This window comes from Cuculus canorus, chromosome 9, assembly GCF_017976375.1.
Source record: "Cuculus canorus isolate bCucCan1 chromosome 9, bCucCan1.pri, whole genome shotgun sequence".
Classification (NCBI taxonomy): domain Eukaryota; kingdom Metazoa; phylum Chordata; class Aves; order Cuculiformes; family Cuculidae; genus Cuculus; species Cuculus canorus.
Window position 1 is genome coordinate 9,241,783 of NC_071409.1, and position 19,727 is coordinate 9,261,509.

The 19,727-nt window shown below is 42.2% G+C and overlaps 1 protein-coding gene across 6 annotated transcripts in view; it reads right to left on the minus strand.

The window, feature by feature from the left end:
* Positions 1-11,639: 11,639 nt before the first annotated feature.
* TFDP2 (transcription factor Dp-2) overlaps positions 11,640-19,727 on the minus strand; it is a 52,235-nt gene continuing 44,147 nt past the window's right edge. For 5 of the 6 annotated variants that reach the window (XM_054074400.1, XM_054074403.1, XM_054074401.1 and 2 more), the window contains one exon: positions 11,641-19,553. In XM_054074400.1, the coding sequence (XP_053930375.1) occupies positions 19,370-19,553 (184 nt within the window). In that variant the 3' untranslated portion in view covers positions 11,641-19,369. Of the gene's footprint in view, positions 19,554-19,727 lie in introns of all 6 variants that reach the window. The other variant, XM_054074402.1, reaches the window with a different exon arrangement.

The following is a 19,727-nucleotide window of genomic DNA, read 5'->3' on the forward strand; positions in this document are numbered from 1 at the left end:
GTAGTTAATGAGCCTGGTGTTGAACTACTGAATTAAACCAGACCATTTCCTTGGTTTTATTTCTGTTGTAAGAATTTGAGTAAGTAAATGATTTAGCAGTTTTTTATAAACAGATGTATTTACTATTAGGACATGATAAAATTAGTAACTTTCTCCACCTGACATTTATGTAAAGGTTCCTTGGACTTATTTTTAAATTATTGTTATCTCGTTACCAGAAACCTGAAACATCTTAACCTTTATACTGGTGAATACTCATTTATCTTGCTGTGTAACTTCTAGTGCCTTCAAGTCTGGAACAAGGACTTCTAACCCTTGTGAGATTTCCAGTTGTTGCAGGTGCCGTGAAAACCTACGTATCCAATTCTGCTGAGGTACCTTCTTCTCTTTGCCCTGCTCCCTTCCCTTGCACCCTACACGTGAACACACACCCCAGGGGTAAAAGGGAAGTTGAAGATTGATAGGAGACAACATTAGCTGAAGGTTTTATTTACAGTGATCATGCAGTAGATAAGATGATCCCTTGAGGACAGATGACACTGACTTGTGATTACTTCCTGATGCTTCTAGGACCCTGGTGATGATAACAAAGGCACCCTTTCCTTTTGTACTGAAATGTCTTTGTACTGAAATGTCTTAAAAAATTTTTCACAGAAAGGGTCATTGGGCTCTGGCAGAGGCTGCCCAAGGAGGTGGTGGAGTCACCATCCCTGGAGGTATTTAAAAGACGAGTGGATGAGATACTCAGTGGCATAGTTTATTGGTTGATAGGAATGGTTGGACTCGATGATCCAAGAGGTCTTTTCCAACCTAGTGATTCTGTGATTCTTTAGTAGTTCCAAGATGTAGAGAGAAAAAGGAAAAAATCTGGATGGAAATGAAGAGTAGATGGAAGACGTGTAGCCTAAAGGAGTTGTGAATGTGTATAGAGACAAAGACACAAGCTGGGGGTTGTTCTTTTTTGTTTTTTTAATCCCTGCCTCTCAGTAGGAGATTTGGAAAGGAAAGGTACATTTCTCTACACCGAGCCCTGCTGACTAGTTTCCTACAATGTTTTAAATGCAGTGTTCCTGGCACTGAACCTGGACTTTCCCTATTTCAGGATTTTTTTTTTCCTACCTCTTGGTGAAGTTTATTCACCAGAACTTTTGGATTATTATGAGGAAAATAGAGATTGAAGCAGAATATGAAGTTTTATGTACTTAAAATGTTCAGAGAGTACACTTATTTCATTTAGTTCAGGCTACATTCTACATCTACAGTTGTTTTTCTAGTTTGGTGTTTTATTTTTTTCTTTTAGGTAAGAATACAAGAATACACATGGGGGTTCCTTCCAGTTTACTTTTGAAAAATATCCCTTTTGTATTGGAAGCCTTTCCAGTATTATCTGTGCTGGGAGGATAAATAACTTGATTTAACTTTCAATCTTCACTGTTTCACATCATGAATTTTTGTCCTGATGCTTGTTTGGTTACAGGTGTTGGGCTACACACCCAAAATGTGACTCCTTTACCGTAGAATTTACCCAACTATTAAGTCAGTGTTGCTGTAGACCAGTTATTGCAGTTTGAAGTGTGTAAATTAGGTCACTGTGATTCTTAACATAAAATCAGTAGAACACTAGGGTTATCAGAAATTTGCACGTGACTGTAGTTTGTTAGGATCGAATAGCTCTGATAATTCATGACTAAAAGTAAGAAGGTTTTTGTCCTTTTTAAATCTCAGGCAAGTACCTAAGGAAGCCAATAAAGGAAATGTCAAAGTTATGTTCAACTAGCATGTAGTTAAATGTTTTTATGTGATGCAGCTCTGAACAGTGAGTTTTGTATGTAGCTGTGGAAGCAGTGCCCCATCTCAGTTTTGCATTAATGGAATAGAATTGTTAAAACTTTACTCTGGATTTGGTAAAATTTCCTTAAAAGAGCTGATAGGTTTCAATGTATGAAACAAAAAATTTAATCCCATGTTTTATTTTAGAAAATATACTTAGCTGTGTATATTATGCATTAGAGAGGATTATAATATTTTGAATTTGCTTTACAATCATATGGAATAAAAACATGTCCTTCCAGTACCCAAATATTTTGTGACTTGTGAGCATATTAGTGCTATTTCTATTTTTCTGACACAGGAGAGCCCCCACAGTGATAACTCCTCCATGGTTTATTGTCCCTGACAAGGGCTCTCTTAAGCCTGCTGTGGCTGTAGAGTCTAACTTCAGAAACTGCCCCTTCACTCCTAATTACAAATGGGACAGATGCATTTACTTAACACTTTAAATATTTTAACAGCTGTTACTTATTACCAAATTGTCTGAATGTTTTAAGTTTTCTTGTGAACAAGAAAAAGGAAAATGCATCAGAACTTGGGTGAGTTTTAGTGTAAGGGATGGTTTATGGTTAACTGCTAATTTTTTTTCTTGTTTTCACCTTTAAGTTTAGGAAGAGGTTAGCATACAATTAGTACAGCACTTGTAATTCTGTAAGTTTCTAATTTGCTTAGGCTTGAACTGCTTAACATAAACACTACTTAGAAGTGGTAGTAAATTTCAGCTGGGTTGGTCTAAATGTTAGCTTAAAACAAATCCACAGATAAGGTTACAAATCAGATTCTGCTTTTAAAGAGAAGTTGCACAAGTGGCTCTGCCTTCTTTGGAGGTGGCAGGCATAGCAGCAGCTCGTTATTTGTCTTCTGGTTTCCTACAAATCCCAAAGCGAACTGTTCAGTAATTGATTGAGCTCTTCACTTCAGGCCAGCTGTACCACAGGGGGCAAGTAGGAGCTTTCTGAGATATTTTCCCTGGCCCCCACCCTCAGCGTTTCCAGTGACTACTGGTGACTAAAGCCCAGCACAGTGAACCAATAAAGTACAGAGAAGCTTAGCTGGTCTAAGAAGTGAAATGGGATTCTTGATCTGCATCTGATTCTTGACTTTGTAAGAAAATAAATCCACCTCTGAAAAAATAAAGCTGAACTGAGATAAATCTCTCTAGGTGGTTTTGAGTATTTCAGTTACTTCACTTGATGTTTTATTTGTATGTCCTTTCAGTGGCTTGTCCGTGGATGCCAAGATCAAGCACTTTCTCCAGAGGCAGCCGTACAGTTTGAACGGAGGAGTTTGCGGTCACTGTGACAAGACGTGCAGGTTCATTGTAGTGCAGTCTCATCTTCAGGCTTAAAACTTTTGTGCTACAGAAGAGAAAGGAAGTTGTGTGGCAGGAGGATGCAAGTTTTGAAAGAGGGGAAATGTTCCTATAGGGAGTTCCCTCAGTCTAGACTGATAGCTCTGTATGCTTGTGGATTGAGGAGATGTTTTTTCCCAAAGGTAACACAATAGCTAATTAAGAAAAGGAGGATGTGGACTGGTTGTAGAGAGTGTCAGGCACGGGGCAGGGCGGGTTTGTAATGCTTCTGTGGATGTACAGTAACTTCCTTCTTCGGTACAATGAAGCTTCTGGAAATTGTTAAGAGATTGTTGGGAAGGTCTGAAGTGAATTGTATGCAAACCTACAGCATTATGGATAGGAGAAAAGTTAAAGAGGTAAAATATGGTTGAGGAGGTGAGAACCATATGATCAAATGTTAGCTCCTTTTAGTAGCCTTCTTGTGAAATGTACCATATAGTTCAGAAAATAATATAGAAAAAAGAGGTTGAATTGAGGAGGAGTGGGGACAACTTACAGGACAAAAGGAATATATTTTCCCAGTGTAAATTCCAGCTGGAACAGAACAGACCTAGACTTCTATCAGTTACACAGTTTTCAGCTGAAAGATGAGTGTGAAGCTGATAGGTACAGAAAGTGTGCACCAAGGTTCAAGGTGATGCATTAACCTACAGGTAAAGTGTTTCAGACTTTTCTTAATTTTATTAATTACCTTAAAGGATATAAGAACAGAACACAGTGAAGAACAACCTTTACTACATAAAACTCCTTTAATATGACACAGAAGTAAGGGACCCCAAATCAAGTGTATACCAAAATGCTTGTAGTTTTAAGGGTTTACGTGTAGGAATATCCTCACTTAAAGCCAAGGCATTTCAGGAAAATAATAAAAGGAAGATCATTAGGAGCACTGTAGTAGCAAGGTACAAATAATATGGGAATGGCAGGGCAGGAGCAAGAGCAGTGTATTAAAGAAACAACGTAAAATAGCTGTTGGTGAATAATACTATATGTCGTTTGGACTTTATTTTGTCTGCATGGGAAAAGTGCTGTTGGGTTAAATTAGTAATCAATTATCAAGATTGTACAGTATCAAGACATGAGATTTTAATGTCAAAATCATATTTAAGTCTCTAGAATTTTAAGGTGAGAGCATTATTCCATTAATGCAGGATATAGAATGACCAAAGATAGAGGGGGCAATAAAACCAATAGATCAGAATAGGGAGGAGTTGTGACCATGGACACAGAATATACATGGCCTGGTATATGAGTCAGATAATTGTGTCTGTTGTGTTTACTTCAGCCATGCTTAAAATGTTCCTGATATCTTTATAACAGAACTGGGGGAGAAAAAACCCCAAACCTTTCTAGGATTGTTCTGGAAAAAAAACCAAACCGTGTTCTGTAGCGCTTGAACTTTGACAGAGTTTGCAGTGACAAGTGCCTGCAGGCCCGCTCAAATAGCTGTGGCCAGACATCTTAATCAGGTTGTAGTACTGAAATGTAAACGCTGTGGAATGTGTCTTGTAACTTTTAAAATCCCTGTATCGGAGCCCTCTTTCTCATGTGAGAGAAGGAAGATCAAGGGATAGTCATCCCATTTTTTTCTTGCTACTTACCCTCATGTTCAAAGATTAGGTCTGAATAATAGGTGGGAATACTTCTATTTACTGTCTTTCCTTTAGTAGTGGTGTTTAGCCCCCCTGCTGTTCACACTTGGTAGTGAAATAGATAATAGAAGAGTATCAAAGGTCCTCTTTGAGAAGACCTGTAACTCCTCCAAGATCTAGAGTTTATCACTAGATTATGAGTGGATAACTAGAAGACAACATCTTTCTTCTCCAACATAGCTGTCTGGTGGGGCAAAATAGAAGATCTAAGTATCGCTGACCCTGTAGTGTTTCATCATTAACTCATACAAGCCCTGATATTCAGGAAATCGCAGCCTAGAGAGGTTGAAAAAGAGCATGTTGGTGTATGTGTAACAACTTACTGATTTTTTTGAGAGTTTGATCTCTTTGAAATAACGTGTGCAGTTTCTAGCTGAAAATATTAGGTATAATGATTGATCTGGATACTTCTAAAGTTTTGACAAATACCTTGAAAATGTCTTTGTCACCTGTGTTTTAGTAAATCAATATATTTGTCTAAAGACTTGCTTCCTGCTGCAGTGTAACACAGTCAAGCAGAAAGTTACTGCAGTGGATCTCATACAGTGGATCTCATGTTTCCAACATGCCCCAGTATGTTAAAGTAGGTCAAAAATTGCATAAGATGCCATTACTGGAAACTGCTGTAGGCTGGCATGCATATAGAAACTCAGCAGTGCAACTAGCAAATGCATTCTGACAAACAGAAATGCAGCCATGACTTTAAAATATGAAAAGAGAGCTCTCTGAAATCTCCCTAGGACATGAATGGCTGCTGGAATCGTGAGATGCCTTTGCCCCTTGAGTTCATCTTCCTGCTATCTGCTGAGCCAGAGCTGCCTGCCTGCGCTTGTCAGAGGTTTCACATTGTTCTTGTCTGCAGGGAGCTCCGGCGCAAGTTTCCTTAACTCATTCTGGATCACAGAAGATGTAGTCTGCATTTTCCTGCTTACCCAGCCCCTCTTACGAACAAACATACATAGCACAGTGAAAATCAGGTAAAGTTAGGAATCTGCAATGGCTCTCTCACTGACTGAAGAGCTGCTGGTGATTAGGGACTGAAGGGAGTTTGTGGGGATAAGTGCAAAAGGCTTTGCAGTTTCTGCACACAGGAGCAGCCGATGTGCCCTGTGGGGCACTCGGCAGAGAATGGGGGTTGTATTTTCTGTCTTTGTTTCCCCTTGTCTCTTTCTACTGACATTTTCATCTTGTTCTAACAGAAGTTTAACAATTTAAGTAGAAACAAGAAAAAAACTCTCAGTTTAAGGGATTATATCCATTAGCAATCCGAGCAGGATATATTTGGCTGTTATTATCTTCTAGAGCAGTGTATTTAACTGTCAACAACTTATTAGTCATATAATGCACCATTTAATGGATGCATTTTCCAAAGGATTGAAATAGGAATATTCCTCCATGAAAGGAATTAATGAGACCTATGTCCGATTCTGGCAAGAATTCTTTGGACTCTGCAGTTATTTGTGAACAATCTTCATCAACCAGTACTGCTTTATTTCCCAGAATTGCTGTGTCTCTAGTGGTATAACCATTTGTTATCATGCCAATCACACATTTCCTATATTTAAACAGATAAACAGATGGCTGGAAGGATCCTCAGGTCATGAACAAACCTGATCAGGGCTCTGCCACTGCAAAAACTTCTGCCCCTCATTTGCTGCTCAAGGGCCAACAAATACTGAGCTGATAAAAGCTCTGATGTAGTTGTCTCAGTCATTTGGCAATGGACCCTAGACAGAACAGACCTATAATTCAGTCTTAATGTAATAGTTTTAATATGTTTTCTGATGTCAGAAAACTGTAGGTAGGAGCTTGGCAGAACATAAATAAAGTTTGTGAGCCTGGAATGGTTCCAACTTGGCCTTAGTCATGCTAGTGAGAAGATGAGAAAATACGGAAAGTTTGAAGGTTTGAAAGTAATAGTAACAATAAAACTCAGCTCACCTTCGAAGGGGTAGCCTAGCTGCAAACAGCCCACAGCTGTGTTCATTTACAGCTCACACTGTTATCTAATTAGTAATAGGTATAGTAGCTGCTTCTGCAATTTGGTTAATTTACTATTAATAATAATTAACTACTTTGTTATGATAATGTGAAAATATTATCTTAGTGTTAAGATGATGATAATTATTAAAAAAAAAAAGTCTCCTTCAAAGGGTGTTTTGCAAGCACTGGATCTTTTTCCATCTTGAGGTTTTTGTCTGCAGATTCTTCAGAGCAGTTTGTATTTTTTAACTCCTGTATTTAAAACAGTTAAGGCTTTTCACCTTCAGAGGTTCACTGCCTGTTAGATCTGAGTGTTTGGCTGAGTCACTCACTTTTCCCCCAATTCATACCATATAAAATTCACACTTTATATTACTGTATTCTCCCTGCCACAGTTATTCTGTACTACTCTGCTTGTACTCTCAGAAGTTTGAAGCTAACAGTCTTTCTTCCTGGTGAGAGGCTACTTTATATGGGAGCGGCTCCCTGGATTTCATAAATCCTGGCAGGGAGGGGAAAGTCCAAGGCACAGAGACAATGCAAGGGCATCATCTGCTGTGAGGACAGGCTGAGAGTTGGGGTTGTTCAGCTTGGAGACGAGTAGGCTCTGGAGAGCAGACCTTAGAGCAGCTTCCAGTACTGAAAGGGGCTCCAGGAAAGCTGGGGAGGGGCTTTTTACAGGGGCATGGAGTGATAGGACAAGGGGGAGTGGCTTCAAATTGGAAAGGGGAAGATTTAGATTAGACATTAGGAAGAAATTCTTCATGATGAGAGTGGGGAGGCCCTGGCCCAAGTTGCCCAGAGAAGTCGTGGCTGGCCTTGGAATACCTCTAGGGATGGGGTAGGTTGGATGGGGCCTTGAGCAGCCTGGCCCAGTGGGAGCTGTCCCTGCCCATGGCAGGAAGGTGGAACTGGATGAGCTTTTGGGGTCCCTTCCAATCCAAACCATTCTATGATTGGATGCTTCACACTCTGGAATTCCCTGTGTAAGTCCTAAAGGTATTGTAATGCGGGTGGGGGACGAGGCTCTGCTCCCGCCGGAGGCACCTGGGGCTGCATGCTCCCCCATCCCTGCCCGCCTGCTCACACCAGGTGCTCTCACAGAGCAGGAACTGCGCCTCCCAAAGTGTGAACATGACTGGACAGGCTCTCATCTCTGTCCTGATTTGTGTTATAAGAAAAATCAAGGGTTATCCCTCCAGGTTATAAGCTTATTACAAAAATACAGTACTCTTCGCTAAGCCACCTGCAAGGAGCAGAACATTCTCAAAGCCCCATCATGAACACAGTAGCCAGCCACTCGCAGCAGGACACCCATTGCCACTGAGGCAGCACAGCCTCCAAACCAACAATATTTTCCTGTTTAGTTTAGGCCACTCTTTCTTATTAGAGCATTCACTTTAATAAGATATTATTGACTTTTTGGTGAAGGTGTTAAATGGACACATTTTTAAAGGTTGTGTTAATTTTCACAAAAATTCTTGCGGTCATCAGTTTGACCTCTTATTAATTTTACGGTGTTTCTTAATGCAGATGTGCACTTTGGAGATCAGTGGCAGACTGAAGGAACCACTCAAAGTGGAGTTGGTAGACTTGATATTGCACAAATGTGAGTGCGATGGGGCAGTTTTACATTATAAAAACCTGACTTGGGTGTGGGGAAGCTGTGCCAGGGCAGCACGGCTGGGACAGGCTGCCTTTGCCACCTGTGAAATATGTGTGAAAACAAGTGTGGAAGCGCTCAGGCACTGCGCGTCTGGAGTGGGTTGCAGCCTGTGGTTGCAGTGTGATGGCCACAGCGAGCCCTGAGTTCTCCCCTCGCCCAAACCCCACGCCATGGGGGTGCAGAGGTGCCTGCCCTCCCTGGGTGTGGGGGAGCTCAGGCATGACTGAGCAGGGGAGCGCGTAGTCCAGTGGAGCTAGGACATGGACAGACCAGATAGATAAATAGAAGCAAATATGGGCATAACTAGAGAGAGAGGTATGACGTTTTGGAAAGGAGAATATTATGTCTGTTCCGATCACTTGCTGTTCTGCAACAGTAGATTTAAAGCACAAGAACTCTCTTAACAAAATGCATGAACATGCAAACACCTCTTTTCCTGATGTTTAATGAGGGAGTAGACTTAAAACATGCCAGCAACTGTGGAAGCTCTGCTTCCTGCTACCTATCTTTTAAAAAAATAAGCCCCTTTCCCACAGAGTTGCTCTCTGTGGAGCGCAGGGGGAGCTGTCACAGTGTGAGCACTCTGTGGTGAGTTCACACCCTTCCTCACCTTGCAGTAACTTGTTCTTGTCTGTGCCCTCAACCCAGTCCTCTTATCAAGAGCTCTGCATGCTCTTCAATTTCACTCCGGAAAGCCAGAGGCTTTAATTGTACACAGGTAAATGCTAGGACATCTTCCCATCGTCTGTGTGGTTTACTCATTTGAAATGTTTTTTAACTCCTAAATGTGCCAAGAAATTCACGTCTTTGTGGTGCTTATTTATTAAAAATTTGTGCCAGCAGCTGCTGTAAAAATGTAGTCTGCTGCTTTTTATTTAATCTGGTATTAAACAGGATTTTTGTTGTGTAATATTTGAAAAATAATGTTAATGATGATAAGTTAATTAATTGTAATATTTGTGTATTGCCATTGCTGCATAACCTGGCTTTTAATGCTTTTTATGGCTTAGGACTGATCATTTGATCTAAAGGAGAGTATTGGTTTCATGGCTTTGCATGTTCTAAAGCAATGGTGCTTTGATGAGTTTGCCATTTCGTAACTGTTTGCTGCCTTATCCTGGAAGAACAGGAGCTCTTCTGTTCACCAGTTCTTCCTTTGAAGTCATCTTGTTGCTGCAGGCTTTTACATCTCTTCCTGCTCAGCTGTGTCTGGGATGATGGTTTTCAGTTACAGTCCATGGATCTGTGAGTTCTTGGAATGACTGGTGAGGGGTTCTCAAAACCTAGCAGAGCCAAGCCTGCAGTCGGTTCTCTCGGTCGCAGCTGCAAGAACCAATAGGCAAAGATGCACAGCCTTGAGCAGCCTGGGGTTGTTTGTAGGACAGCTTGTTTTGACCCTTGTGACATGAGAATTACAGTTGGTCCTAGAACAGTTTCTTGTGTTTTGTTACCCTTGAACAGGGGTTTGGGCAAAGAGACAACCCCAGTGACATTAGAGTTTTGAGCTTTTAAATGATCTGCAGTAGGAGCAATGGAGTAGGAATGTGAGATGGAGCAAGACCCCAAGAGCAAGGCTGGGCTGTCCAGACAAAGGACAGGCGCACTGCAGCGAAGCTGAGCCGTGTTCAGGAGCAGCCTACACAAATCACACGCAGTCAGGGACACTGCTCGTGACAGCGGCCTTCCACAATGAGGTATTGTTCAAATTTATCTTCTATCCTACACTTGGGGTTGAGACAAAGTTTAATGAATAATAAAGCTACACAAATTTGGTGGGTTTCTTTTTCTGGTTTCCCTGAATGTGTTGAGATCTTTTTGCTTCCTAACAGAATGTGTGGAATTCAGCAACGTACAATTTTAAAGACTTTTTTTTTTAGTTGGCTTAATGTTCTGTCGTTGTTCGCATGGAGCACCTTCCTGTGGCAGCAGTTACCATGGCTCCATTCTTTTTTTAGAAAACATGGATTTATGTAAAGAAAAAGAAGTTTGTATAATGCTGTCGTATTGGACAGTCAAAGAAATACCCACCAAAAGCATTTTCAATTCCAGAGCGAGCTGTTGGCAGACTTCTTCATTCTTAGAGAACCATGCCGAGTACTTCTTCCTTAGAAGAACAAAAGAGCTTTTATGCTTTAACATTTTCTCAGTCTCTGTGTTCAGTTCCTGAGGGGGGAATCCCCAGGTGAAAATGCAGCACAAAGAGGTTACGTAGCTGCCAACAAAACCCTGTCCTTTTAAGATTCTTTGGGGGAGGGTATTTATTCCAACCAGCGTCAGGTGTTCCTGAATCTTTCTGGTAGAAACTTGTGTAGTGCTGATGCAAAAGGAGGTACAGATTTTTATACTCTTTTTTTTTAAATAGGCAATATCTGTGTAATTGTGATCAAGACTGTGCCCTCTCTTTTCTTCATTGTGTTTCTTGCCCATAAAAACTGTGTAACAGGAGTTTTTACTTGGTTACTTGGGGCTGACTAGAGTCTGACAGGCCTGTTCATGGAAATGCCTTCCCAACTTGGCCAGCACATTCCAAATGAAAGGGGTCTGTGCTGAGTTTTTTATTATTACACAAGAATGAATTTACAGCTTTGCACCTTGTTTCCTGTTATCTCTCACCTTTACTTTTGGCTGGTTTGAGTTAAAAAATAATGAGTTGTGGGTCTTCTGTGCAGACAGGGAAAAATGAGCACTGTGAAATGACTTGGTGTTTGGTTTTGTATTCTGTGGAGTTGGAAAACCAATACAGGTGATGAAGAGGGACTGTATTTACTGCTACCTAAATTCCTTGCCTTTGGATTCTTGCTAACAAGATACAGGGATGTGGGTGGGAGGATACGTGTTCCAAACCTGCTGATGTTTGAAGGGTGCCCCCATGACAGGGGCTTTAGCGTGAGACACAAGGGGAGCACCCAGTATACGGAAATAGAGCACCTGAGAACGCCGTGCATTCCTTCCTCACAGGCTTGACTGTTCAAGAGAAAGACCCAACACTTCTAAGAAAATAGAATGAAACAGCTTGTATGAAATGTGCATTCAGTTTGGTGTGGCGATGGATCAGCTGTTTCCGAGGTACGGATGGAGTGCATGGCTGGAGGAGATAGGGACAGGCACATTCCCACCATTTGTGAGTTACTCTGTCAGAATGCAAGAATCTCATTAGTCTGTCTTTCCCTGGATAACAACACATTAAGTGTCTCTGAGTGGTGAACTAACCAATGGGGCTGTGATAGCTAGATTTCTGTATATATTTTCCCAACACCAAAGGATGCAGTAGCTCCTGGAAATTAAATTGTAAACTGAGGGTTCCTTTATTTTTTTGTTCCACAATGTTTTTCTCAAAAACACGCCAAATCCCATTGCCTTGAAATTCTTTTATTCAGTTCTTCTACAGTTCAGCCTTTACCTTCCAGTTCACAGACATCCGTGTGGTTTTCTCCAAAAGGGTACGGTTTTTACTTCAGTTGGACTTGGCTGCTCCCCACCCCCATTTTGCAGCGTACACCTCCCACCTGCAGCATTTTCAGTAAATGTGGGATCAATTGAGTATACAGAAATAGCTTCTTCTATAAAATTTCCGTTAAAAAAATAACAAGTTTTTATTTACAAAGTGTTTGCTGCTACAAAGTAGTATTTCCTATTGATTCAAATATACTATTTGCTAGTGCCAGTGTTCCTATTAGGAAAGTAAAACTTTGTGTATGCATTTCTTCTTTATATCTTTGTCAGCATTTAAAGCACACGCAGTACTACCACCTTCTTTTCACACTACTCCTAGCCACGCACAGTGTGGTAGTAGAAATTAACACTATTTCATCAGGACAAAAAAAAAATCAGCATAGCTTCATAGCAGTCTTTCTGCAAAAATAAAACTTTAGTTTATAATTTAAAGGTATTTGGAAAAAGAGAAATCTATGGAGAATTAAAAAATATGCAGCAAATTGTTTAAAAGATGAATGGGCAACCTGGACTCTGCTGAAGACACAGGAGTTCAGCACAAGGAAAGGGAGAAACAGTTCAGCCCAAGTGTTTGGGTGACATTTTGTGCCGACGCAAATCTGGGGGGAGGGAGGAGATTGAGATGGGGGGATCAAAAATTAATTAAAACTTCAAATCCCATATCACTAGCGTCCTTGGAAATTGGATTTGTCAGTGTGCCTGATCTTCTCCCCCACCCCCCGCCCCGTGTTTGCCAACACTCCTTTGAATTCAGCACTGAATGAGGTCAGAGAACTGCTTTGCCCACACTGGCTTCCTCCTTAGACCAAAAAAAAAAAAAAAGGAAAGAAGTTAAAAAGTCTTATTTCATGGAAAAACTAATGAATTTTCAGGTGGTTTCTGCATTTTAGGCATAAAAAGCAAGTGTCTCTACAACTTAATTCCATGTAGAACATGGTAGATGTTCAAAAGTGCCTCTGTAATGGGGGGACGGAGGGTGCAAGGTGTTTCTCATGCACTGCCTGTTGCAGGGGCTCTGCAGCACTGGCTCGTGTCCGCGGCGCTGCAGCTCCTTGGGTAGGGACTGACCTGCTGCCACCTCACCTAAGAGGTGCCAACAGACACATACTGGGGGGAAAACCATGCCTGGACTTGCTGGCTTGTTACTCCTGGCGCAGTGCAGAGTGGGCAGGTACAAAGGCTGGTGCCTTCGTCCCACGGCATTTGCAGCCAGGGCCTGAGGAACAAGGACGAGCTCATATCCCAGGTGTTGCCGGTTTGCTCAAAGGAGGTCTGATCTTTTTTGCAGTAGGTTTCAGTGAGATAGCGTCGTAACAGTGGCATAGGCTGCTCTCAGTGCTTATCATCTGCACAGCCTGGCTTTAGAGACAAGGGAAGGTGCCAGACACCTGCATGGTGGGCTCCAATTCAGCTGGTGGTTCTGAGGGAAGGTCTGGGAGATCAACAGTCTCCCTGCCTTAGCACAACCTAACAATTGGCTACTGATTTTTAGTTAGTTACATTATGGATTTAACAAACCCGCCGAATAAACTGGAGGCTGATTTTGTGGGCTTAACCTTTCCTGCTTTTAACTTTTGTGGCCATTCATAATAATTATACGTCACCTAAACATTTCAGTGGGAAGGGCCATGGGTATGTGGGGTTTTCTTTTCTCTCTGGACTGCCTTGCCCTGGTGGTGCCATTGCCGCTTCATGGGAGGCACAAGAACCAGACAGCGCTGGGGATTAGTGTCTGTTTCACTTAGCCTGGAGAACAAGACTAGGCTAAAACCAAGTTACTGTTAAAGACTCATTCTGTCTTGGGAAAGCTTCCTGTCTACAGTGTAGATGGGCTTGATTTACATCTACATGTAAATCAAAATTCGATGTAGCTGGATCCTGCTGTCCCATGGTGTTCACAGATCTACAGCCCTTTGCCTGTAAAGGATAGAGTACTTAAGCATGGCATTTAGAGAAGGCAGAAGATTTAAGTGGGTGCCACGTGTTCCAGCCAGTACAGAATACGAAGAGCAGCTGCCAGTCTGGGCTACTGGGGGATTCCTGTATCTGCTTGGAATTATCACGGCCCTCCTTCCGATTCTGATCTGATCTAAGTCAGCCTGCTTTTGTTGGTGGAAAAAGGAAAAACTGAAGCTTATCCTTTGCTCCATATTGTAATGAAGTGGATGGTTTTCTCCTGGGATCTGGATAGTTAGATCTCAGATGTTTCTTCTGAGCAAGGATTTTTGGTGTCCTGCAGCTTAGGGTGGATATCCTAAATGTTGGATTCTTGGGTACTGTCAAAAAGATGTAAGCAAAAAGAAAGCATTTTGGTTTGCTCTGATCTTTGGGATGGGCCAGACAAGGGAGGTATATTAAAGATGTTGAACGAATACAGGCTCTCTGAATAGCTGCACTATGCAGCTTTTTCAGCATCCCCTGTGACAGTCACTGCCAGCTGGATTAGGTACCCAGGGATGCTGACTCAGGTAATTAGATTGCAGACACTGCAAAGCCTGAGCAGCTCTACAGCGACTTAAGAGACGGCAGTGCGGAGCAGGGCAGCGAACAACCGGCAGCAGTGCTAGTTGTGGGCACTTTTTTGGCAGTATCCCTGGGTCCAGGAGACAAGACTTGCTTGGAGCCTCTTAAAAACACTCTCACCAGACTGAATTCTAACAGCTAAATGGGGAAGAGAGACTGATTTGAGAACTTGGCTAAGTGTAAGGAATGAGCATTTCCAGAAGCTTCGTGGTATCAGGATTTGGTTATATGAACACCTAATCAGCAAATTAAGTCTTTAGCACTGTTAACATGCTTACAGGTGCAGGTATGTGATAACCTATTACAGCTGATTGATTGGCATATTGCTTTTAGAGGGCAGAATTCAAGAAGGGGCATATTTTGAAAACCAAAAGCCCTTTCCCAGTTCATCAGGAACGCGGCCACAGGCTCCGCTGCCCAGTTCTGATGGCTGAGATGCCTTCAGCTGTAGAACAGACTAAGCCTTGGAAGAATTCAGCTGTGGTGTGTCTTTTAATGAGTCGTGCCTGTAGAAAGCAGAAGGTCAGCACTGCAAAGTAAGGCTTTGGCTAGAATTTTTTAAATCAAATCTTGAAAAATGCTGATATAGTCTTTTCCCAGCACTGTTTTATCTCATTCTTTAAAACCCTTCTGTCCTAAGAGACTCTAGGAATGAAAAGCTGCAAGTTAGGGGGTCAGACAGAAGATAATCGAGTTGGTTTGTTTGCTGTGTCCTGCGCCCTGTGGTTACCAGCTTTGTTTTCCAATGAATCCCAAATGTCTTTCACTAAAAGCAGTCTTCTCAATAGTCTGCCTGGATGGTTTTCAGCTGAAGAGAGCCAGATAATTATAAAAATGAGTACTGCCCCATGTTCATATGTGGTTAAATTTCAGCCATGCTCTTGAGTTAAAATGGCGGAAACGGTCAGAAGAAAGAGCAGTTGATGTTTCAAACTTTAACTATGGAATTCTAAATTCAAGCATCATTTTATGCATGAACTCGAAGGGTTTGTTTTTCTTAAGAAAAAAGGGATTAAAATGTGGTTATGAGGCCTTTTTACGTGAGGGTGAGTTGGTTGATCAGACAAGTCCTTCTAGGGGCATTCTGTGCACTCAGCACTTCCCAGCAGCTCAGGATTAGCAGTAGTGGCAAGCTAGAGTTTAAAAAACTAAACAAAAAATCCTTCACCAAAATGGAAGCAACTGCAGTGTGGCAGGTACGAGGTTCAATGAAGCGAGTTAAAATCATAGCTTCATATAAGCGGTATAATTTGCTTCAGCCTTTTCCTAAATACAGACACTTTGTTGGATGAGGGATTACTGCTGCTAATCCCAGTGTGGAAATGGGAAAACTGGCACCTTCATACAATTTTAAAAAACAAAATCCACAAACATTATGCCAGATTTCCACATAATAGAAAAATGCCGCCTCCCACTCATATTTTTTGGTTTATTTGTGGCGCTGACAAGTTTTTCTAAATCAAATTTAGATTTGTTTCCAACACGAGAGTAGCTCCAGCACTAAAGCTGTCTACTGCAATAGATATGAAAGCATTTACACCCAGCATTGTGTTGTTTGCAGCCAAGCACTCTCTGAATGTGTAACCAAGAGAGTGTTCCAAGACACAGAAACGTGGCACGCATGAAAATGGAAGCGTTAACTTTGTCTTACGATACCATCTGGCACCAGTGGCCGCTGGTTCCATAGCAATGAATGCCAAGGGTATTGCAGGAGACAGGAGAGGATGATGGTAACTGTGTAGAAAATGGAAAACCAGTCTTGCTAACGCCCAGCTGAGCCTGGAAAGCGCCTGCTGCTGGCTCTCAGAGGAAGGGGAGGCCTGTGCGCTGCAGCAACTGAGCACAACTACTGCCATTGGCTTTGTATGAGCTGTGGTTGAGCTCCATCCCCTTGGTACTCCTGGGGGCTCAGAGCTCAGTGCAGGTGCAGTGGCTGCCTTGTCAGGCCCTGCGTTACCTGCTTTGGTTGAGGGTGGTTTTATGTTGTTTTGTTTTTAAAAAATACGTCAGCTAAGATTAATCAGAATGATTGCAAAGTTCACCCGAGATCATACATGAGTGACTATGGCTGGATAAGGCCCAAAATCCTCCTAGTTCCCAGTCTGCAGTGTAACCACATGAAAACAGCGCTTCGCTGGAACTTCATCTCAACTGGAACTTGGCAGAAAGGATCCCAAGGAAGGAATTTCCTTTTCAAGCCTCTTCTAACTGTTCTAACTTGTTTTATCTTTTGTGTTCAACTAGTTCAGGGAAAATCACTTTTAAAATCTTGGTTCAATGGTCTAAAGAATTCTTTATGGGCTCCTCGGTAGTTTACTTAAAAATGAAAAAAAGTGATTGCTTGAAGTGCACCTGCAAGCCTGGAACCGTGTGCTCGGCTGCGCTGAAGGAAACAGACATCGATTGGAAGGGAAAGATCACCGACAATCTCCCTCCTGTAAAGCAGAAAAGCATAGCGATTCCTAATCTAACACATTCCATTTCTGGGCAGGAAGCTTTTTTTTGCAGGTTCTTGTAGTTCAAAGGAATTGTTTATAGTGTTCTGCTGGTTTTTCTTTTTATGCACCTCCTGAGTGGGAAATGTGAAGAAAGCATATAAAGGTAAAGGTGCCCCCAGATACTGGGGTGTGTGTGTGTGAATAACTTTGGAAAATGTTCCCCTCATTAATGAGTTCACTGGGCTCTTGCATAGATCAGGTACCTTTGATCTGCCCTCTCCAGTGTCAGGGGACTGACAGGAGAAGCCTTGAAAAAACAATGGGTTTTTAAGACTAAACGCAATTATCTATTTAAATTAAACGTCACTCGTGAAGCTGACAATTCCACAGTCACATGCCTGGAGTGTCTGTTACCCTCTCCATCTCTTATTTCCACAGTCAGTCCGGGGCACTGACTCTCATTGTTTTGTATTTGTAAAGCTTTTCTTCCTATGGAGGTAGTGTTACAGAATTGGTCGAGGTGAGGTGGGGCAGATCCCTCCGCCTGCTGCTGCCTGAGCCAGGAGCACAGGACAGACCGCACAGTCTCGCCCAGAGGGTGAACGACACAGTAGGCATAGAAGAATTCTTTTAATTTGTGCACTTACAACTCATTTGTGTCAGCTAAGCTCGATGGCTCCACCTGCTCCACCAGGAGCGGTGCCTAAATAATTGGGTGCCTCACATGCAGAAGGTTGATCTCCCTGCAAAGAGTTTCTACCTGGATGCTTTAATTTCTAATGCAAATGTGCAGGCCTGCTTGTTTGTGCTTGTTCCTCACCGTTTCCCTGTCCTGTACGCCGCCAGTCGTGTGCCAACTCCTGTACCACCGGGAGTCACCTTTCAGCCGGAGCCCTTGATCTCACTGGCTTTTGGATCTCGGGGGCCGAGCGCAGGCTTGTCTGGGAAGGAGCGGGTGGCTGCACCCACGGCTGCCGGAGCAACGGCCGCAGCCGTCAGGGATGCTCTGCTGCCACAGGCAAGGAGCAGCATCACATGCTGCCTCTGGAGCCGCAGGGTGTGAGCTCCGACAGCCCACACACCCAGTTCTTAGAAACATGTCAACTATTTACATACAGTAAAAAAAACCAGAAAGCAGTAATGCTCTTTTAACCTGGATTTACCTAATTAAAAATAGTTAACTTCAAGCCTAGTTAAAATACTGGGTGTTGGAACACCATGGGAAGGGTCCAGCTGCAGCGTACTTTGCTCTGGTATTCAAGGGATTTTTAAACTGTCTTTATGTTTGGATGCGGTGTCTGTGGAGCAGGGAGCCTCCTGCGCCAGTCTGATTTAGCAGCTCAGTGGGATTTGTGTGACTTTAGCCACAGATTATTTTAAGAAGTGGTTTGATGCTGCTTTTCAAAGCACGTCAAGGTGAGTGCAGAATTCATTTTAAGAACGCCAATCTGCCACAACCCGAGCTGACCAAAATGCAAACATGAAATGATGGATTGGTGACATTTAATTTTTTTCCAAAGAACCTCAGCCCATGACTTTAAAATCCCACGCCCTGAACACGCCTGGAACACGTGCTGCCCCAGGGCCTGGGCATAGAGGCCACTGTTTTTAAAAAAACCAACACATGCTACAAAATCCCAGGGATTATAAAGTCAGAGCAGTAAGGGAGAAGCTGCACTGAACACACCATAAACTAGAAATACAACTTTAAAACTCTTTTTCCCTGTAAAAGCTGGCGCAGAGAATACTGCTGGTTTTATCCTGACTGACTGCTTAATAATGGCTAAGAATAATCACGTATTTATAATAAATAAAGTCTGCAGTATAAATGAACATAGGAACCCTTTCAAAAGAGATGTATTGTTGTTACTTTTAGAGTAGCTAAAATGGATTTAAACTATTTCAAGATTCATTTAATCACTTGCAATTTATATTAAGAATCTTCTATACAGCAAGTTGGACAGAAAAAGCAAACATTCTAACAGCCCCTTTTCCCTAGAACAGTTTTCATATAAGATAGTTTTAAATAGCTATTTTAGCGCATTCGTGCGTGCTCTCTCCCCCTTCTTTTAAAGGTAGCCCAGCCAACAGACAATGCGAGAACTGGCATTCATTGACTGAATCTGGTTTTTTCTCCCTCTGGTAAAGATAAGGGGAAGATGGAGACTTGAGACAGAATGCCCCAAAATGGAAAATGTGAACTTGATGTTTACTTTGCCAAATCTCCAGGGAGTTTGTTCCTTTCCTTGGTTATAGCTGATAAAATCCCACTTTGCTCTGTGTCTGTGTCACCCTGTGTTCAGTTATAAAAAGTGTTCCATTTCAGCTGTGGAGGAATTATTTGAAGCTTCCGTTTTGCTTCACTGAACACAGTGCAGATCAAGGCAAGAAACTTCAGTAAAATCCAGACAGGAGCTCCCATTAAGAACATTTATGAGCAGCATTTTGTATATTCCATTTTCTACTGTCCTTATTCTGGGGAGGAAGAATCCTCATCTTCATCCTCTTCGTCTTCATCATTGAATGAGCATGGAGTTTCTCCCCGTGATTCAGAGTAGCGGGAAGTTGCACTGCTGGACTGTTGACTGCTAGGGGCAAGAAACTGCCCAGTTGCTAAGGCCACTTCAGCATCGAAACACAACCCTGGGTTCTCACTAGCAAAACAACAGAAATGTCCAAGTTTAGAGGAGTTTTCATGGAGTTTTAAGCTTCCTTTTTTGGCCTCTGGCTTTTCCTTTAATTAAAGAAACACTACTAATGAGGGAAAAACCCAAAGTTTTATGTTTAAAACAGCTAATGGTTATGACAACTGCCATGATACTGAAAAG